This window comes from Takifugu flavidus, chromosome 4 (genome assembly GCF_003711565.1).
Source record: "Takifugu flavidus isolate HTHZ2018 chromosome 4, ASM371156v2, whole genome shotgun sequence".
In the NCBI taxonomy this organism is placed as follows: domain Eukaryota; kingdom Metazoa; phylum Chordata; class Actinopteri; order Tetraodontiformes; family Tetraodontidae; genus Takifugu; species Takifugu flavidus.
The window spans coordinates 18371230-18388523 of record NC_079523.1 but is presented as its reverse complement, the minus strand read 5'-3'; the positions used below and the strand labels follow the sequence as shown (position 1 = coordinate 18388523).

General features: G+C 49.0%; 3 protein-coding genes, 1 long non-coding RNA gene and 1 pseudogene across 36 annotated transcripts in view; 2 read left to right on the top strand and 3 right to left on the bottom strand.

Annotated features, from left to right (window-relative positions):
- LOC130523562 (NACHT, LRR and PYD domains-containing protein 12-like) overlaps nucleotides 1-17294 on the bottom strand; it is a 669815-nt gene that overhangs the window by 275220 nt on the left and 377301 nt on the right. For all 25 annotated transcript variants that reach the window (XM_057028881.1, XM_057028880.1, XM_057028882.1 and 22 more), the window contains one exon: nucleotides 16966-17022. In XM_057028881.1, coding sequence (XP_056884861.1) covers nucleotides 16966-17022 — 57 coding nt within the window. The remainder of the gene's footprint in view (nucleotides 1-16965; nucleotides 17023-17294) is intronic.
- The window catches only part of LOC130523563 (NACHT, LRR and PYD domains-containing protein 12-like), a 401914-nt pseudogene that overhangs the window by 338457 nt on the left and 46163 nt on the right, over nucleotides 1-17294 (top strand).
- LOC130523574 (protein NLRC3-like) overlaps nucleotides 1-17294 on the top strand; it is a 109914-nt gene that overhangs the window by 54323 nt on the left and 38297 nt on the right. The gene's annotated exons all lie outside the window — the stretch shown is intronic.
- Nucleotides 1840-9204, bottom strand: LOC130523573 (RIPOR family member 3-like). 9 transcript variants are annotated; one of them, XM_057028927.1, is made up of 16 exons: nucleotides 9057-9204; nucleotides 7799-7897; nucleotides 7187-7325; nucleotides 7076-7099; nucleotides 6943-6996; nucleotides 6614-6763; nucleotides 6461-6524; nucleotides 6273-6316; nucleotides 6074-6199; nucleotides 5776-5921; nucleotides 5514-5640; nucleotides 3155-3318; nucleotides 2867-2957; nucleotides 2228-2472; nucleotides 2020-2159; nucleotides 1840-1939 (listed from the first exon to the last, which is right to left on the bottom strand). In XM_057028927.1, the coding sequence occupies exons 3-14, from the start codon at nucleotides 7277-7279 to the stop codon at nucleotides 2230-2232; spliced, it is 1326 nt and encodes a 441-aa protein (XP_056884907.1). In that variant the 5' UTR covers nucleotides 7280-7325; nucleotides 7799-7897; nucleotides 9057-9204; the 3' UTR covers nucleotides 1840-1939; nucleotides 2020-2159; nucleotides 2228-2229. The 9 variants fall into 9 exon arrangements, with proteins under 9 accessions (XP_056884907.1, XP_056884908.1, XP_056884901.1 ...); XM_057028928.1 differs by lacking the exon at nucleotides 7799-7897 and having other exon boundaries at nucleotides 9057-9166; XM_057028921.1 differs by lacking the exons at nucleotides 7799-7897; nucleotides 9057-9204 and adding an exon at nucleotides 7352-7578 and having other exon boundaries at nucleotides 7187-7265.
- On the bottom strand, nucleotides 11054-12001 carry LOC130523638 (uncharacterized). Its single transcript, XR_008949958.1, has 2 exons — nucleotides 11864-12001; nucleotides 11054-11641 (listed from the first exon to the last, which is right to left on the bottom strand). It is a non-coding gene; the product is annotated as an uncharacterized LOC130523638 (long non-coding RNA).

Here is a 17294-nt window from a genome sequence, read left to right as displayed (position 1 = left end):
CGGTCACAACAACACGAATGAAGCTTTACATTTGCTGTAGCTGCAGGAAAAGGGCAGAAGGATCCTCGGGGTTAGGGCGAGTTTTAAAAAGCAATCGTCATTATGACGAGTGAATTCGTCCGAGCCGCAGAGATCCCCTATAGAACGGTGATCTCCGTCTCCTGGTTTATGTAGACAGCCTCCTCCACAGCAATGTGGAGCTGTTCCATCCTTTGGAAGGCCTGAAACCCCCTTTTACCTACAGGACGTCAAAGAAGGTTTAGTGTGTTTAAGTGCAAATTAAATGAGAAATTGCTCATGTTTGTACCAAAGGAGAGGACGGTCTCTCGAGCAGCGCTGCGGAGAGCTCCATCTGTCGCCCTGCACATCTCTGTGATGTGGTCCACGCTCTCCGTCGCCTGGAACAACACACACACACACACACACACCTGAGAGACCTGTTCAGCAGTTGGTGTTGAACGTACATTTCTGAGCGTTTTCACTACCTTGAGACACTTTAGAGCCAAACAGGAGCCTTGTTGGGTTTGAATATCATCACTTTTCAAACTCTCAGTGTAATAAATAACAGCCTGAGAGGGAAGCACGGAGGTAGACTCGGTTAAATACCGTGTGTAACGCCCTTTTCTCTGACAATGCTGCCGGCTAAAAGGATTCAACAGGACTGGACCTCAATAAACACCTTGTTCCTGAAGGTTTGGACGCCGGCGGCTCTGCAGAGACACTTGCAGGCAGCTCTACTGACTTTGTGGTTGGCGTCCACCTGCAGGGCGGCGAGGGTCTGCAGCGTGCACCCCAGGGGCAGGAGTTCTGCCACCAGCTGGCCCCTAAGCGTGTTCAGGGTCCGCCTCCTTTTGGGGCTCCTCAGAGCTGAGAGGATGCGCTCTGAAACACACGCACACATTGGGTCAGCGCCTTCTGTTGCCGGGACTACCATGAGTAAAGACCCGCACCGCCCGGTCGAGACGTCCGAAATGTTAGACGACCTTCTTTGGAGAGGCGTGTGATGTGTGCGCCCAGGTCCTGGACGCCCCAGCGCCTCAGGTACGCCGACAGCTGGAAGAGCGTGACCCTGTCGGGGCAGCAGACGGGCCGGAGGTCCGGCACCGTGCGACACGGCGCCTGGAGCTGCCCAGCAGCCGGGAGAACACTGCGGCACAATGGACACGACGTTCCACATCAGTTAAAGCAGCAGCAGCTTTACCGGCGGCGTTCCCACGTGCGCAGAGCACCTTTTTCCGCCTGGCCCGGCTGCTTGGCCTCCACCTTGTGCGTGAAACACTTCCTCAGCGTAGCGCAGAAGCTGTCAGCGTCACAGAGGAAGGGGGAGCTGCTGCTGCCGCTCACACAGGCCTCCCAGAACAGCAGGACCTCCCTGGTTCTCTGGACCTGCGGCAGGACTGAGGAAGATCACATTCAAAACCATTCCGTGTAAACGTGCGGATCAAAACGACTTGTACGAACTGTCAGTGGAAGAGATCTTGTTCTTCTCCAGCAGGAGGTGGCTGACGCGCTGCAGCGCTTCAGCCTGGAGAGAGAGTTCCTGCAGTAGCTCCTGTCTGCTGGGGCTGAAGCGGGTCGCCCTCATCCTCTGGGGAAAGATCACGGTGCAGCAGTTAGCATGGCGTCCAGGCCAGGCCCCCCCTCGCCTTGTCAGCACTGAACTCAAAACTGAAGACAAGCAACACTGCAGCTCTGTGATTTTGGGCGGAGGTGTTGCCCCGTCCCTCTCCGTGTTCATAGCAGCGTTAAAATGACAGCAAAAAGGTTGCAAAGGCTAAATAGACACCAATACGTGTGTGCGAGGACCTTTCAGAGCGGTGAGGACTGAGCTTGCTGTACCTGTAGGAGGATGCAGCAAATGTCCAGGTGAATTTCAAGAGCCTGGTCCAGACCATCGTTCCCAGACGTCAGCCATGCGCCGTCCAGCTCCAGGAAAGACCTGACGTCGTTTCACCAAAAAAAGAGGCGGTTATCCCGTGGTTTTATTGTCCGTTTGTTGTTCGGTTGCCTCAAACTCACCCGGGTTTTCTGAGGGTACCCAAACAGGAAGCGTCTTCGTCTGCGTTGATGTCATGTGACAGGAAGTCAAAGCTTCCCAGGACTTCTTCTAAACCCAGAGTCTCCTGTGGCGAGGAGGGTCTCAACAGAGAAAGGTCGTTCTGGGGGAGAGCGCAAGTGTCAGGGCACATGTGGTGGTCAGAAACACCCGGAGATCCACTCGGGGTACCTTCAGAATAGTCGCCAGGTGCAAAAGGTTGTGCCGCAGAGCTCGTAGCTCCTGCTCGGAGCAGGGCTGGCTGGGAAGCAGGTTACTGAGCTCTGATATCTGGGCCCCGATCCTGAGGGCCGGGCCCTGTGCTGGCCAACGCTGGTCTCCGGAGGGGCAGCAGGAGGCGAGGGCGAGGCTGCAGCAGGCTGAATAGTCACAGTGGGCAAGGCAGGGAAGGAATGTGGCTCAAATTCTGAGGAGTCCTGGACCAACGAAGGGAAGGGTCTCACAAGCTAACGGGGAGGTATGAGAATGTGTAGCCACGCTAATCTAAATGTATGGTGTATGTATTTATGTCATGCAGAAAAGTAAAGATTCCACACTGGTTTGACACCCCCGACCAAGACTGGAACAGTAGTGCTGACCTTCCCACCATGTCAATTACTTCAAAAGGTTGTTGTTGTTGTTTTTTAAATGATCAAAGTTTTACATTGAGTCTGATTCTGGGGCCAAAATCTCTGTGTAATATTTATAATGTGATCTGGTGACTAGAATAAAGAATCTGTATATTAGTGGCAGAAAAACACCGTTTTACTGCCCCCTCCTGGGAAGTTGTTAAAATGCACATTTTCACATTAATTTATATCGATTTCTGACCCGTGTAACATCCGCATCTTGATCTGTATTATGTGTCCCGGGTCCCGGTTCTCCTGCCTGGTTCTTTCTGAGAACATCAGATGTGCTGGACCTGCATCACCAACATAATGGAAAACAGTGGCATTAATAACATATATGAGTTTGTTCTAATCAACAGTAACATGCACCGATCATCTCAGAGAACAGATTCAGTAAACTTAATGACAAAACCTCAGCTTAATGGTGCGCACAGGCAATATTAAACTCATCCTACATGTACAGAGCACTGAATGAAGGTGCAAAGAAAACTTGCAAAACCTGGTGGCGTTCTGAGGGTTGTTGCTGGACAGAAAGGTGGCGTCTGGGATGTTGAAGGGGTAGCTGAGCGGAGACACACCTCCGGTATCGTGACGGCTCGCAGACTCCACAGCTGCTGAGATACCTTCAACCTCCTGCAGCCGACGTGCCATTGACTGAGAAAAGGGCGAGAGGTGCACGTGTTTATGTTCCGCAGACCTTCAATCCACCAGAAACCGTCGGGGCAAAGATACAGCATCATTTTGGCGTATATACCGTATTTTCACGACTATAAGGCGCACCTAAAACACTGAGATTTTCTCAAAAACGACGGTGCGCCTTATAATATGGAGCGCCTTGTGTGTGGACTGAGTTCCAAAATCTGCTGTGCGCCTTTGGTGGGTGCACTACGGTAAACGCTCCACCAATCGATTAGCGCACACCTACGCGTAAGGATCCCCTAAAATGGCGCCGGTCAAGCGAGACGCGTATGAATGAGGCTTACTTTAAACTGCAGGACATCGAATATGCGGCTGAAAATGGCAATCGAGCAATCTTAGTGTTTTCGCTTTATGAGGAGGCGGCATCTCTCCATACGCGCAAGGACAACTGTTGCGCACCCTAACCCTAACCAGGAAAGGGTGGCCATCTTCCCTAACCCTAACCCTAACCAGGAAGGGTGCATCTTCCCTAACCCTAACCCTAACCAGGAGAGGGCGGCCATCTTCCCTAACCCTAACCCTAACCAGGAGAGGGTGGCCATCTTCCCTAACCCTAACCCTAACCAGGAGAGGGTGGCCATCTTCCCTAACCCTAACCTACCCGGAGAGGGCGGCCATCTTCCCTAACCCTAACCCTAACCAGGAGAGGGCGGCCATCTTCCCTAACCCTAACCAGGAGAGCGGCATCTTCCCTAACTACCTAACCTAACCAGGAGAGGGTGGCCATCTTCCTAACCCTAACCCTAACCAGGAGAGGGCGGCCATCTTCCCTAACCCTAACCTAACCAGGAGAGGGTGCCATCTTCCCTAACCCTAACCCTAACCAGGAGAGGGCGGCCATCTTCCCTACCCTAACCCTAACCAGGAGAGGGCGGCCATCTTCCCTAACCCTAACCCTAACCAGGAGAGGGCGGCCATCTACCCTAGACCATCTTCCCAACACTAACCTACCAGGAGAGGGCGGCCATCTTCCCTAACCCTAACCCTAACCAGGAGAGGGCGGCCATCTTCCCTAACACTAGCCTAACCAGGAGAGGGCGGCCATCTCCCTAACCCTAACCCTAACCAGGGAGAGTGGCCATCTTCCTACCCTAACCCTAACCAGGAGAGGGCAGCCATCTTCCCTAACCCACCCTAACCAGGAGAGGGCGGCCATCTTCCCTACCCTAACCCTAACCAGGAGAGGGCGGCCATCTTCCCTAACCCTAACCCTAACCAGGAGAGGGCGGCCATCTTCCCTAACCCTAACCCTAACCAGGAGAGGGCGGCCATCTTCCCTAACCCTACCCTAACCAGGAGAGGGCGGCCATTTTCCCTAACCCTAACAGGAGAGGGCGGCCATTTTCCCAACCCTAACCAGGAGAGGGCGGCCATCTTCCGCACCTACTGCCGCGACAAGATAACCACGCCCAGCCACATCACCAACATGGATGAGATCCCTCTGACTTTTAACATCCCTTTGACCCACAAAGTGGAGAAAAAGGGACCAGCACGGTGGCGATACGCACAACGGGGCACGAGAAGTCGTCGTTCACCGTGGTTCTCGGCTGCCACGGAAACGGACAGAGCGCTGGATGACGGAAGGCGAACACTCCTTCACAAAGACTATGAGGCAGCGGCGGGCAAGTTATGCCACCATATGCGGGTGGATTGTAGACGCATGGGCTATGATACCGTCTTCATGTATTGGAAGAGCTTTCACAAAATCAACGCTGAACCGGAACCGGTCGGTGAGTCTGAGTCCGATCAGATGATTAAGAAGAGGAATTCGGGATGTTGGACATTGAAATAGTGCAGCTGTTTAATTCAGATACAGAAGATGAAAATTTGATGGTTTTGTGGGGGAAGAATGAATATTTTGTTCAATAAATATGTCGAAACTCACAGCATTACTTCCATTGTCATTTTTTACTGTATGTTTCAGCATGCGCATATGTTTTAAATACAGAAATAGCACCCATAACTGAGACTGCGCCTTTTAATACAGTGCGCCTTATGGTCGTGAAAATACGGTAAAAAGAATCACACCATTGAGGACTAAATACATCTATTTTCCACAAAAATGTCACCCCTTCAGCCGCTCGTGGTGGAGGACACGACCATTTCATTGCTTGGTTAGGAGATTTCTGTCACCGTGTTTCAGAGCTCACCAGAAAGTACTTTTCAGTGAAAGAGGGGCTGTGTCCTGCTGTCCGGCCGTGAAGCGGATTCCTTCTGGCGGACACCGAGAGCCGACTGAGCGACAGCCGCTTCATCTTTTCGCCGCTGTCAAAGGGACTTGGGGGTGTAAACACAAACACTGATAAGCAAACATGGAAGGCAGGTTTGAAACCTAAGAAAACAAAAAGGTTTGTTCTTTTAGAGATTCTGGGAAGCAGAAAACTGGGATTCTGTGCACGTGTGTATCCGTACTTCCAAGCGATTTCCAGCTGTAGTTTGATGGTTCCCAGCTCTGTGATGTCCACCAACATCAGCTGCGGCTTTGACACAAAGAAGTCTGCACTGGCGCACGTCACCATGCCAACCAGAAGCCAGCTCAGACCCTTCAATTCCATCACCTGAGAGAGAAACAAACAGCAACTAAAGGGTGCACTGGAGACAGGGTGCAGGCCTCATAGAGGGGCTGCTGATCCTCAGAGGCCAGCTCCGGCGCTCCGGCGCTCCAGGTGTCGGCACCACCCATATTCCCATCAATCAAACAAATTCCAACCTTGATCTCAAAGTTGCGGTGGATATGGGGAAGGAAAACCATGTGTTCTTCCTCCCAGGACTGGGTGTCGTCTGACTTGATCCTTCCTCTGATCCTCCATCGCTGGCGTCCCAGCTGCACGGTCACCTGCGAGACCGCGCATGCCAGTCAGTTACAGAACCATCGGATCTCACGGGGAATCCGGGCTCGAACATCTCACCTCATATTGGTCTCCGGGACAAAGACGTGCAAAACCGATCAGGCCTGCGCGTAATAACAGTGTTATAACAATGAGGTCGCACATCTTAAAGGCTCTATGTCATGTTCATTAGACTGAAATTGGGTTCATCTTGGGATTAGAACAGGAGGACTTTTGGATGAATTAGCATCCTAAAGGGTGACATCAACCTTTCATTTTGATATGGAGCTCTCCAAGCAGGATCTCCAACTCTCTTTCCATTTCTGATATGTCCTGTAACGCATGGAAAAGGTCTCAGGTTGGTGTTTGATGACTCCCACCACGTGAGACTGGCAACATTTCACCAAAGTGTGAGTCCACACCTGGAGGCTGTGTCTGTGGCTGCGGTTCAGCTCCAGCAGGCTTTCTCTGCAGGCTCTGGTGGGCGGAGACCTGGCGAAGGCCTTCTTCATGTTGACCACCCCCTGGCACAGCCGCCACTGAAGACAATACAGCTCGTAAAGCTCTTCCACCTGCGGAGCCCAGAGAGGACGGTGGTCACCTCTGCCTCGCCTCATAATCCAGGGGGGGGCATTATGACCCAGACTCTTGTTCACGGGTCAAGGCCAGACTTGAGGAAGCTGCTCTTTTCCACACTGTTAAGATGAAAATGTCTCCAAAGAAGGGCAGGAAAGGGTAAATAAAGAGCTACCTTACTGAGCTGAAATTCCACTCTTCGAATGGCTCGTTCCAGCGCTCGTATCTCCTGGGACAGCAAAGGCACCACGGCTTTGTTGACTGAGCAATTTAAGACGCTACATGACCGATGAGCGGTGAAGAATTACCTTTTCCAGATCATAAATGAAGGCCTTGAGACGGGCAGAAAAGGAACAGGAGTCCATCATAAAGAGGGTTAGACCAGCCTCGCCGCCACCCCCCACCCCACCCCCACTCACCAGCCTGGAGTCCCGCTTGGTGTCCCTCTGCTGTGACACTAAGAAGTCCATCTCTCCCTGCTGACTCTCCAGGATCTCCCTGCAGGCGGCCATGGCCGGTATTATTGGGGTTATTGGGTGAAGACAAAGGAGCCAGATTCTGTTGTGGGAGAAGCCCAGGATTACCTCAGACCTCTGAGCAGCACCTGGAAAACCGTGTCAACGTCATGGAGCTGCAGAGGCCAGACGGCTCGGTCCTCCCTGCTGGACCACGGGTGCATCCTGGCAGATCTGTGTCCCGTCCTGGTTTTGGAGCGAAAAGAGCTCTGAACAGACGCGGCCTGAAAGCAGACGCACTCGAGTGAAACCCTTCGTCTCTGGAGGCTTCTTCCCTCCATCAGGGAGGGATCCTTCACAGATTCCAGTCATTTGAACCCAGAGTAAATCCTGCTGGTTGCAGGATCCCCCCCCCTTCGTTGGAGCAGTTGCATTATGGGAAACAGACAATCAGAGTAGAATCCCATTGGTTTTTCCGTACCGGAGCAGTGGAAAAACCTTCAAATAGACCCCTCAAGGAGCTTTTAGCACCACTGGGTTTGAAATGGTTTGTTAATTGTTGTTAACGTGTCTCACCATTGCCGCCCAGTTGGAGAGCTAAAAGCTGTGAAGGAGAGGCTCCCATTGGCCGGACGTCCATCAGCGGCAGAGTCAAACTGCAGCTTTAAAGACATCCTGGAAAACAGAAACTCACCTGAATCAAGACTGACACCACCTCCCGATTCTTCCCACCACACCAGCGTTTTGGGCTTATATTGATTACGGTGATTGACTTCAATGAACTTGAAAACCTGGAAAACGGAGCCCGGATCAATCCCCGTCTTTAAAACGCAGCACATTTGAATTTGAAGCTTTTGGAACCGAGAAGAAAACAAACGAAGATGCGAGGGGAAGAGATTGCGGGGTGAATAAGCAGATTCCGCCCCAGCTTATCTGGCATTGCTCTTTTCTTTGGCAGCTCCACTGTTTCGAGAACTCGGGCTGAGCGGAGTCAGGAGAACCCGACACTCGTCCAGCTCTTCCAGCTCTCCACGGACGGCGGGTTTATCCTCGCCCACACGCGGCCCCGCTCCGGCTGCAGCACCGCTCAGCCTTTTAACCTTTTGCTTCCACTTCATTGAGCTTAGAAACGTTATTTTAAAGCTGAAAAACGACATATTGGAGCTGTGAACCTGGAGTCCCCCAGATGTCTGTTAAAGTAAACTGAAATAGAGTTTTGAGAACTGAATCTTAAAAAAACTGTCGAACTTCCAAACGAATCATTTTCAAATTCAAAAGCAACTGCTCAGCGTCAGTTTGGTGGTTCAAATGAAACCATTCCAGTCCCGTCCAGTTAGTTTCTTTTTTTCTTAGGGATACAAATTCAAATAGAAGTGGTTCCGGTTCAGTTCCCAGAGGTCCGGCCCTGCGCCTGGCAGGGGCAAGCAACCTCTGGAATCAAACCAACAACTTTGCTTCTAGATTTGTTTTGCTTTGAGCTTGAGTTTTTCTGTGAGAGGAGTTAGATGTTAGATGTTAGGATGTGCTTGGACTGCAATTGTTTTGAGGTGAGGAGTAAAACAGGTGGAAAGTGTTAATTCTGTGCAACAGCAAACTAGTTCCCCGACATCCTCGGATCAATAAATGGGTTCCCTGCTTGTATGGTGGGAAATAAATGTCCATATCAATCCTCCTGTCTAAACTGTACCTACATCGAACTGGCTCAGAACAACAGCAAAGTTGCTTCATCTTTTAGACAACATTCAATGTTCACGTTTGAGTCCGAACAAAACCCAAACCCGAACAATCAGCAGAACCTCAAAACAATCAGCTGTTAGGAGAGTTTTTAACTTACCCTGAGTGGGAGAAGAAGCATTTATTCTGCCCGATGGAAGGATCCTGAGTGTCATATCAAAAGCTGTACTTCTGGTGCGTGCGTGTGTGTGTGTGTGTGTGTGTGGGGGGGTGCGTTTGTCAGCTGTCTGCTCCGTCCTGATAGCATTTCGTGCCGAGCAGCTGATAACATTACCGTCCTGCAGCTGCAGCTTGAGAGGGTTTCTACACAGTGTGGAACACCAGAACATCTTCCTTCCGTCTGACGTCTTGCCGTCTGATTGTGAGGGAGATCCATTCATGCTAGATATCAGGTCTTCTGCGTGACCCCCGACCCCTGTCCAATATTGTTCTCTCTGCTTTTATACATCTCTTTCTCTTCTTTTCTTTGACACATCCCACACAGACGCACATCCCTATTTTCTGGCCTTCTCCTGTGCTCAGAAAAGTCTGAAGAAGAAGAGAAGGAGAATACAGTCTCAGACGGGGGCCAACTCGGGATTTTCTCAAGGGCGTTGGAGGTCCTTATTTGTTCAGCCAGCGTTTAGCATTTAACGCTCCTGCTACCTGCTGATGCGTTGAAGGTCATGGCAGCTGTCACACTATGAGATGGTCACACTAAATTTCTGACATCGTTAGAAAATCTTTGGTCGCAAGACTGTGACAACAGCCGTCCTAGAACCAGTCGCACACCACGTCAGAAGATAGTACCAAAGGTATCACTACGAGCCAAAATCCACAGTGTCCCACAGCCCCACTGTTACAGTACGAAACTATCTTGGCTGTCTATACTTCTTTATTCCTCTTTCCTAACTCTTAACGACCTTAAAACAGTCCACAGAAAAGTGGAACAGGAAATGTTCAAAAGAACCCTGGAGCAAACCAATAACAAAGACCAACAAAGTAAAAACTGGCATTACTGCTAATTATGGTCCTTTCTGAGCACAATACTGTCACCTAGTTCACCTGTAATTTTTTTTTTTGATATTTTTTGAAAAAGGGAGATCCAGCAAACAGCTGCACAACCTGTATGATGATCAAGCTGTGGAACCAGCTCCCTGTCCAGGTACGGGAGGCTGACTCCATCGCTACTTTTAAGATCAGACTTAAAACCTACCTCTTTGAAAAAGCTTATTGTTACTAATTGTCATTAATGACAATTATTGTCATTAATTTATTGTTACTAATTCTGTAGTTCCAGTTACTATCATCGACAGACAAATTATCATACATAGGGGGTCGTCTAATCATCAGGTTAACATCTTAGCTATGCTGCTAGAGGCCGAGGCTGCCGGGGTCCAGAAACATGATCACCTGACAGGCCTCAGTCACCCCCCCCACTGGGTTCTCGTCTCGTCTCGTCTCCCTACATGTCACTCTGAGTCTTCCTGCTCAAGGTTTTTCCTGTTAAAGTGGAGTTTTCCTGCCACTGTTGCTTGTCTGAGGTTAGGCCCTGGGATTCTGGAAAGCACCTTGAAACAATTTTGATTGTAAAAGATGCTATATAAATAAAGATTGATTGATAGTGTGCATCAACTCTCCAGCTAACACACATTATTTCATTAGTATTATTCATCTTATTCATTACGGCCCTCAGGAATGAAATCATCCTCATTGTAAACAAGCGCGTGGCGACGAAAAAGAGCAATAAACCTGATGGATATTCTGCCCCCTGCTGGGTGGAAGACGTTATGACAAAAAAAGAGAACAACAAAGTGCAGCATACACTTTAGTGGTGTTCAGTCATATTTACATCCATCAGTAACTCACCTGTACCTGGATATTCTTCACACATTCATGTTTAAATGGTGTTTAAACACTTGTAATGGTTTTAAACACTCATCAAAGTCAGTGTTTTCAGATTCTGTGATTTCACACTGGACAGAATGTGAATGAGGTACATCAACAAATCCTTTTTACTCAAACAGAAGTTTCTACATCCAAAACACTCCTGATTAACTCAAATAAAAGCCGAACAAACTCAGTACCAACATGAGATAAAAAAGATGCAAACAGACATATTGCTCAGTGCTTTTTAATAGAAGAAATCAGAATTATGAGCATCAATTATGCAGGTGTGTTAAAAGAAAAACACTGGAACAATCAAACATGGGAACAGAACCTGGATTAAAAAAAACAAACTAAGGGGAAAAAAAGAGCTGCAAAAATATCCATAGCGCTCTGTTCACAGCCATTAATATCTCAACTTATTTGGATGGCGAGTCCCAGCTGGTTGGGGCTCTTGTTCTGGGTAGGGTGGGCTAAGGTCTGGGTAGGGTGGGCTAAGGTCTGAGTAGGGTGGGCTAAGGTCCGAGTAGGGTGGGCTAAGGTCTGGGTAGGGTGGGCGAAGGTCTGGGTAGGGTGGGCTAAGGTCCGAGTAGGGTGGGCTAAGGTCTGGGTAGGGTGGGCGAAGGTCTGGGTAGGGTGGGCTAAGGTCTGGGTAGGGTGGGCTAAGGTCTGGGTAGGGTGGGCGAAGGTCTGGGTAGGGTGGGCGAAGGTCTGGGTAGGGTGGGCTAAGGTCTGGGTAGGGTGGGCGAAGGTCTGGGATGGGGCACGCTTACTGGGTGGCATCCGACAGACCTGTGCATATGTCAGTTTGGGGCCCACCTGAAAAGTCAGAGCACAAGGATTTAGTTTCCAACATGAGCATCGTTGCAACAGCTCTGGTAAAACCAGATTAATATTGGCTGACAATTCTGTGACCTCACGGACCCTGAATAACCCGGCTTGCTGGCTTTGAGAAGACTCTGTTCACGCAGTTCAGGACGATTCAAATAAAACAAGGTTGCATCTGACAGTGAGTGTTTCTGACATTATTAATAAATGTACCTTGTTCTCAGTTGCAGGTACAGTTGCTACGGAAACATTCACAGCAGAAAGAGAAGGGAAGTTGGCCTCCTCGATCTCAGGAAGAGGTGACGGCTTCCTCTCTGCGTCCTATAAAGCAGCACTGGGTCTTGGTCTGTAGTCGGCCGCTCACAGCGGGAGCCCCGTCCGTAGTCGGCCGCTCACAGCGGGAGCCCCGTCCGTAGTCGGCCGCTCACAGCGGGAGCCCCGTCTGTAGTCTGCCGCTCATAGCGGGAGCCCCGTCTGTGTAGTGGGAGGTGTTGGTGATAAACCAGACTTTGGTTCAGGAGGAGGTGTTGGTAATAAACCAGGCTCTGGTTCAGGAGGAGGTGTTGGTAATAAACCAGGCTCTGGTCCAGGAGGCGGTGTTGGTAATAAACCAGGCTCTAGTCCAGGAGGAGGTGGTGGTAATAAACCAGACTCTGGTTCAGGAGGAGGTGTTGGTAATAAACCAGACTCTGGTTCAGGAGGAGGTGGTGGTAATAAACCAGACTCTGGTTCAGGAGGAGGTGTTGGTAATAAACCAGGCTCTAGTCCAGGAGGAGGTGGTGGTAATAAACCAGGCTCTGGTTCAGGAGGAGGTGGTGGTAATAAACCAGGCTCTGGTCCAGGATTAAGATTAAGATTAAGATTAAGATGGACTTTATTCATCCCCGTGGGGAAATTGAATTATAGTAGCAGCGTATGCAGAGTAGAGAGACAGAAAAAATAAATACAGATAGATTAGAATGTTATAAGCATATATACAGCATATATTATAAGCATATATATAATATATACATATATATATATACATATTATAAGCATTATAAGCATATATACATAAATATAGAATAAATTAGAAATAAAATTACAACATAAACATTACACAATTATTGTTGAGTTGGTTTGAATGAGTTATATAGTCTGATGGTGGACGGCAGGAATGACTTCCTGTACCGTTCCTTGGAGCAGCGAGGCTGCAGGAGTCTGTTGCTGAAGCTGCTCCTCAGTTTGTCCACTGTGTTATGGAGGGGGTGGGAGGGACTGTCCATGATTGTCCGCAGTTTCAACACCATCCTGTCCCTCACCACCTCGTCCAAGTTATCAAGTCTACAGCCAACAACAGACCTGCCTTTTTGATGAGTTTGTTGAGTCTGTTGGCATCCTTTGCTTTAATGCCTGCTCCCCAGCACACTACAGCGAAGAAGATGGTGCTAGCCATGACAGACTGATAGAACATGTGGAGCATCCTGCTGCAAACACTGAAGGACCTGAGTCTCCTGAGGAAATAGAGTCTGCTCATGGCCTTCTTGTAGACAGCATCGGTGTTTGTGGACCACTCCAGTTTATTGTCCAGCTGGACACCCAGGAACCTGTAAGATGGGACTATTTCCACATCCTCCTCCCACTGATGCAGACTGGGGAGGGTGGGGACTTGCTTTTTCTAAAATCCACCACCATCTCCTTCGTCTTGGTCACGTTGAGCTGCAGAAGGTTCTCCCTGCTCCACCTGACAAAACTCTCCACAAGGTCCCTGTATGCATCCTCCTGTCCATTCTCCACACACCCGACTATGACTGTGTCATCCGAGTACTTCTGGAGATGACATGTCTCAGAGTGGTACTGGAGGCAGTGTTGGTAATAAACCAGGCTCTAGTCCAGGAGGAGGTGGTGGTAATAAACCAGGCTCTGGTTCAGGAGGAGGTGGTGGGAATAAACCAGGCTCTAGTGCAGGAGGAGGTGGTGGTAATAAACTAGGCTCTAGTCCAGGAGGAGGTGGCGGTAATAAACCAGGCTCTGGTCCAGGAGGAGGTGTTGGTAATAAACCAGGCTCTAGTCCAGGAAGGTGGTGGTAATAAACCAGGCTCTGGTCCAGGAGGAGGTGTTGGTAATAAACCAGGCTCTAGTCCAGGAGGAGGTGGTGGTAATAAACCAGGCTCTGGTTCAGGAGGAGGTTTTAATAACCTGGTTTACAGCACAGTGGATGGACCAGGCTCATCTGTTGCCCACTGGTTCTGCTCCTGCTCAAGGTCATCAGCATCAATGGGACGGATGCTGTAGAAGCTGTTTGACCCATCGAGAGTGTTTTCCTCTCCGCCTGTGCTCAGTCTGTCCAGCACCACATGGGGATGTGATTCAAGGGTTTCCTCATCACATCTGCTTCTGCTGTCTCCTTTAAGCTCTGCATCCAAGCATGCATGCTGGGTTCCTGCGGAGGTGTGCTGCCTGTGCTCCACTGTCACCTTGCTCCGTCTAACATAGGGTGGGAGTTCTGACAGACTGCTGTCACTGTCGCTCTTTTATGTCGTTAAACTGTGATTCCATGACTTGACAGGAAAATGGGAAACTCCGTTTGATCCAGATCTGACCAAGGAGGACTTATTCATGGTGGATGAAAAGACCAAGGTTTGAAGTCCACAGTCTTCAGCAAAACCTTCAACCGAATCTCATTTACAAATATGAAACTTTGAATTTTCAGATTCCAGTTCAGATGATGATTATTGAGAAGAGATTTGAAACCTGAGCGGCCGACTACAGACGGGGCTCCCGCTATGAGCGGCCCACAACAGACGGGGCTCCCGCTATGAGCGGCCCACAACAGACGGGGCTCCCGCTATGAGCGGCCCACTACAGACGGGGCTCCCGCTATGAGCGGCCCACTACAGACGGGGCTCCTGCTACAGACGGGGCTCCCGCTGTGAGCGGCCGACTACAGACGGGGCTCCCGCTGTGAGCGGCCCACTACAGATGGGGCTCCCGCTATGAGCGGCCCACTACAGACGGGGCTCCCGCTATGAGTGGCCCACTACAGACGGGGCTCCTGCTGTCTGTAGGCCTCATGTGCCAGAGTGATGGGCTTTGAGCACGTGATGACTCCTGTGGTGAAGATCAGAAACAGCTCAGAACATTCAAGGTTCTGTTGGAGGAGATGCCAACTGAATATGGTGACCTGCTGCTACACACAGAAATCCGATGGCTCAGCAGGGGACGGATTTTGCTTCCTTTTTTGTCCCTTTTGAGTGAAATAAAAGAGTTCATGCAGTCCAGAGGGGAAGACACCGCGCTGCAATCAGGTCAGATGGTTCAAACAGAGTCCTCAACCCAAAGTCTGATTTAAAAGAACAAAAGTGGCGTAAATGTCTGGTCCTGACAGGAGAAGGATAACTGGAGCGGCATCGCTCGTACAGTAGACCGACTCTGCCTCTTCCTGGTCACCCCGGTGATGACCTTTGGCACCGTAATCATCTTTCTGAGGGGAATCTGTAACCAACCTCCTCATCTGCCCTTCAAAGGAGACCCGCATGACTCCAGAGAGGAGAACCCACACCTGCTGTGATGCACACACACAGCCAGGGCTTTTTCCATCGCCATTGTTTCTCTGGGGGAAATGTTGCATTTCTTTATCTTAATAACAACAAATCTTGAATGGCAAATTTTAGAGTATTTTATAGGGAAGTGAAATAATGTTTGGACCTCTTATCAGGCAAAGAGAATGTTGTTAAGAACTGCTCTAAAAACACCACCTCAGGGGGACTATATCCAAATCTCTCCCTTTACTGATGGGACGTTGAAACGTCAATACGCGGATTCATACATTTAGAACTGGACGTTGCACCAGAACTGGAAGCGCGGACTGATACATTTTTAACAGCGGTCCTGCTTCAGCCCTCCGGGGTTTAATAACAAAATACGAAAATTTAGTTTTGGAAACATTGTTGTCGGTTGTTCGACTTGCCGGCTTTCGCAAAAGTGCTAAATACACGCTAGCATGCATGTTTTAAGCTATGGTAGCGGTATGTTTTACCATGCCCGCGCCCTATAATCCGGAGCGCCTGATGTATGTGTTAAATACAGAAATAGCACCCGTAACTGAGGCTGCACCTTTTAATACGGTGCGCCCTATGGTCGCGAACATACGGTATATAGAACATAGGGCACGTTTGTGCATGATATCACTCCGCGTCTGCACAACGACCACAACCTCCTATCTTTAGTATTGCTGCGCCAACTGGTGGTCTTTTGGGTTGAGGATAACGGTGATCTATATGTAGCTATATGTAGCTGTAGTGTCATTGGCCTCCACTCCAACCACTCCTGGAAGTTCCTCAAAAACACTGAGTTTCTAGTGGATGCACAATCTGTGGAAGCCAACATAGAAACTTCTGAAGAGCCAAAGTTCTTGCAACAAAAATATAGTCCCCAATTAGCTTGTTTTGTTATCACACGACCCCGTCCCCATTATCTTAAGAAAATATAAAAGAATGAGTGGAGACAGAAGAGAGAATGAGACGTTTTTGGCGCGTGTCGCTCTTGATTTAGTGTTTATTTTTGCAGTAAACTTAAAGGAGGCCTTTTCACTTTATGTTTGATTCCATTTAAGCTGATATTCCATTCTTGACATCTTTAAATTTACTGTATTCATGGGAGATTTATTTGGTCATTTTGCTTCTTTTTATTTCCTATTTCCCACATTTATTCATAGTTTTTATTAGATTGCAATAAATCCTATAACATTGAACAGATGACTAAAGTCAAATGACCTGCGGTTCCCACCGATAGCCGTCATTCTGATGGGTTTTTGCTGGCTGCAGCTGAAATATTCCAATGCTCCATGTCACAGAGACAGTAAATACTAAACCCTAAAGATTCTGAAGGCATGATGTAAAATAGTAACGTATAATACAGACATTTGAAGAGACAATTAAGAGAATGTTTCCATGCTTCTAAGAGTGGCCGAGGAGCCATTTAGAACTTTATAAAGATGCATTGTGTGATACCAGGAACTAATTTAACTTCAGGCGAAGCTGCTTCTGCTTTGTCGACCATCGACTGATCTCCTGAAAGTCCACCAGCGCTTTTTAAAAACTGAATTTTTCATCTATGGAGGGAGTAGACGGCAGATGTTTCCACAGATGCTCTTCACCAGTGGTCAGTGAGTGATGCAGCAGATGAGCGGGAGTTGACTGGCTTCAACCAACTACTGACTCAATGTCTCCAGCCCATAGTGTGGATTCTCTACGAGATCAGACAGAAGCTTCACTCCTGAATCCTGCAGCTGGTTCTGACTCAGGTCCAGTTCTCTGAGATGGGAGGGATTGGACCTCAGCGCCGAGGCCAGAGAGTCACAGCTGATCTCTGATAACCTGCAGCCACTTAATCTAAATAAAGAAGGGAAACTTTTAAAAGGTTATAAGTGAAACCAGTATTAATCTGAAAGGTTAATCAAAGGCATGATCTGTAAATATTTAATTGAGTTCCAGGTTAAAAAATGATAGTAATATGTAATTACCACAATTCCAACCTCTCAGGTTTGCACTGTTCCAAGGAGAATATATATTGTTCTGGCCCTCACTCTTCCCAGGTTCTCCCACCTCTTTCCCTCCCATCTCATCATGGAGATCCATCTCACCTGTGGCTGATCTTTAAAGGC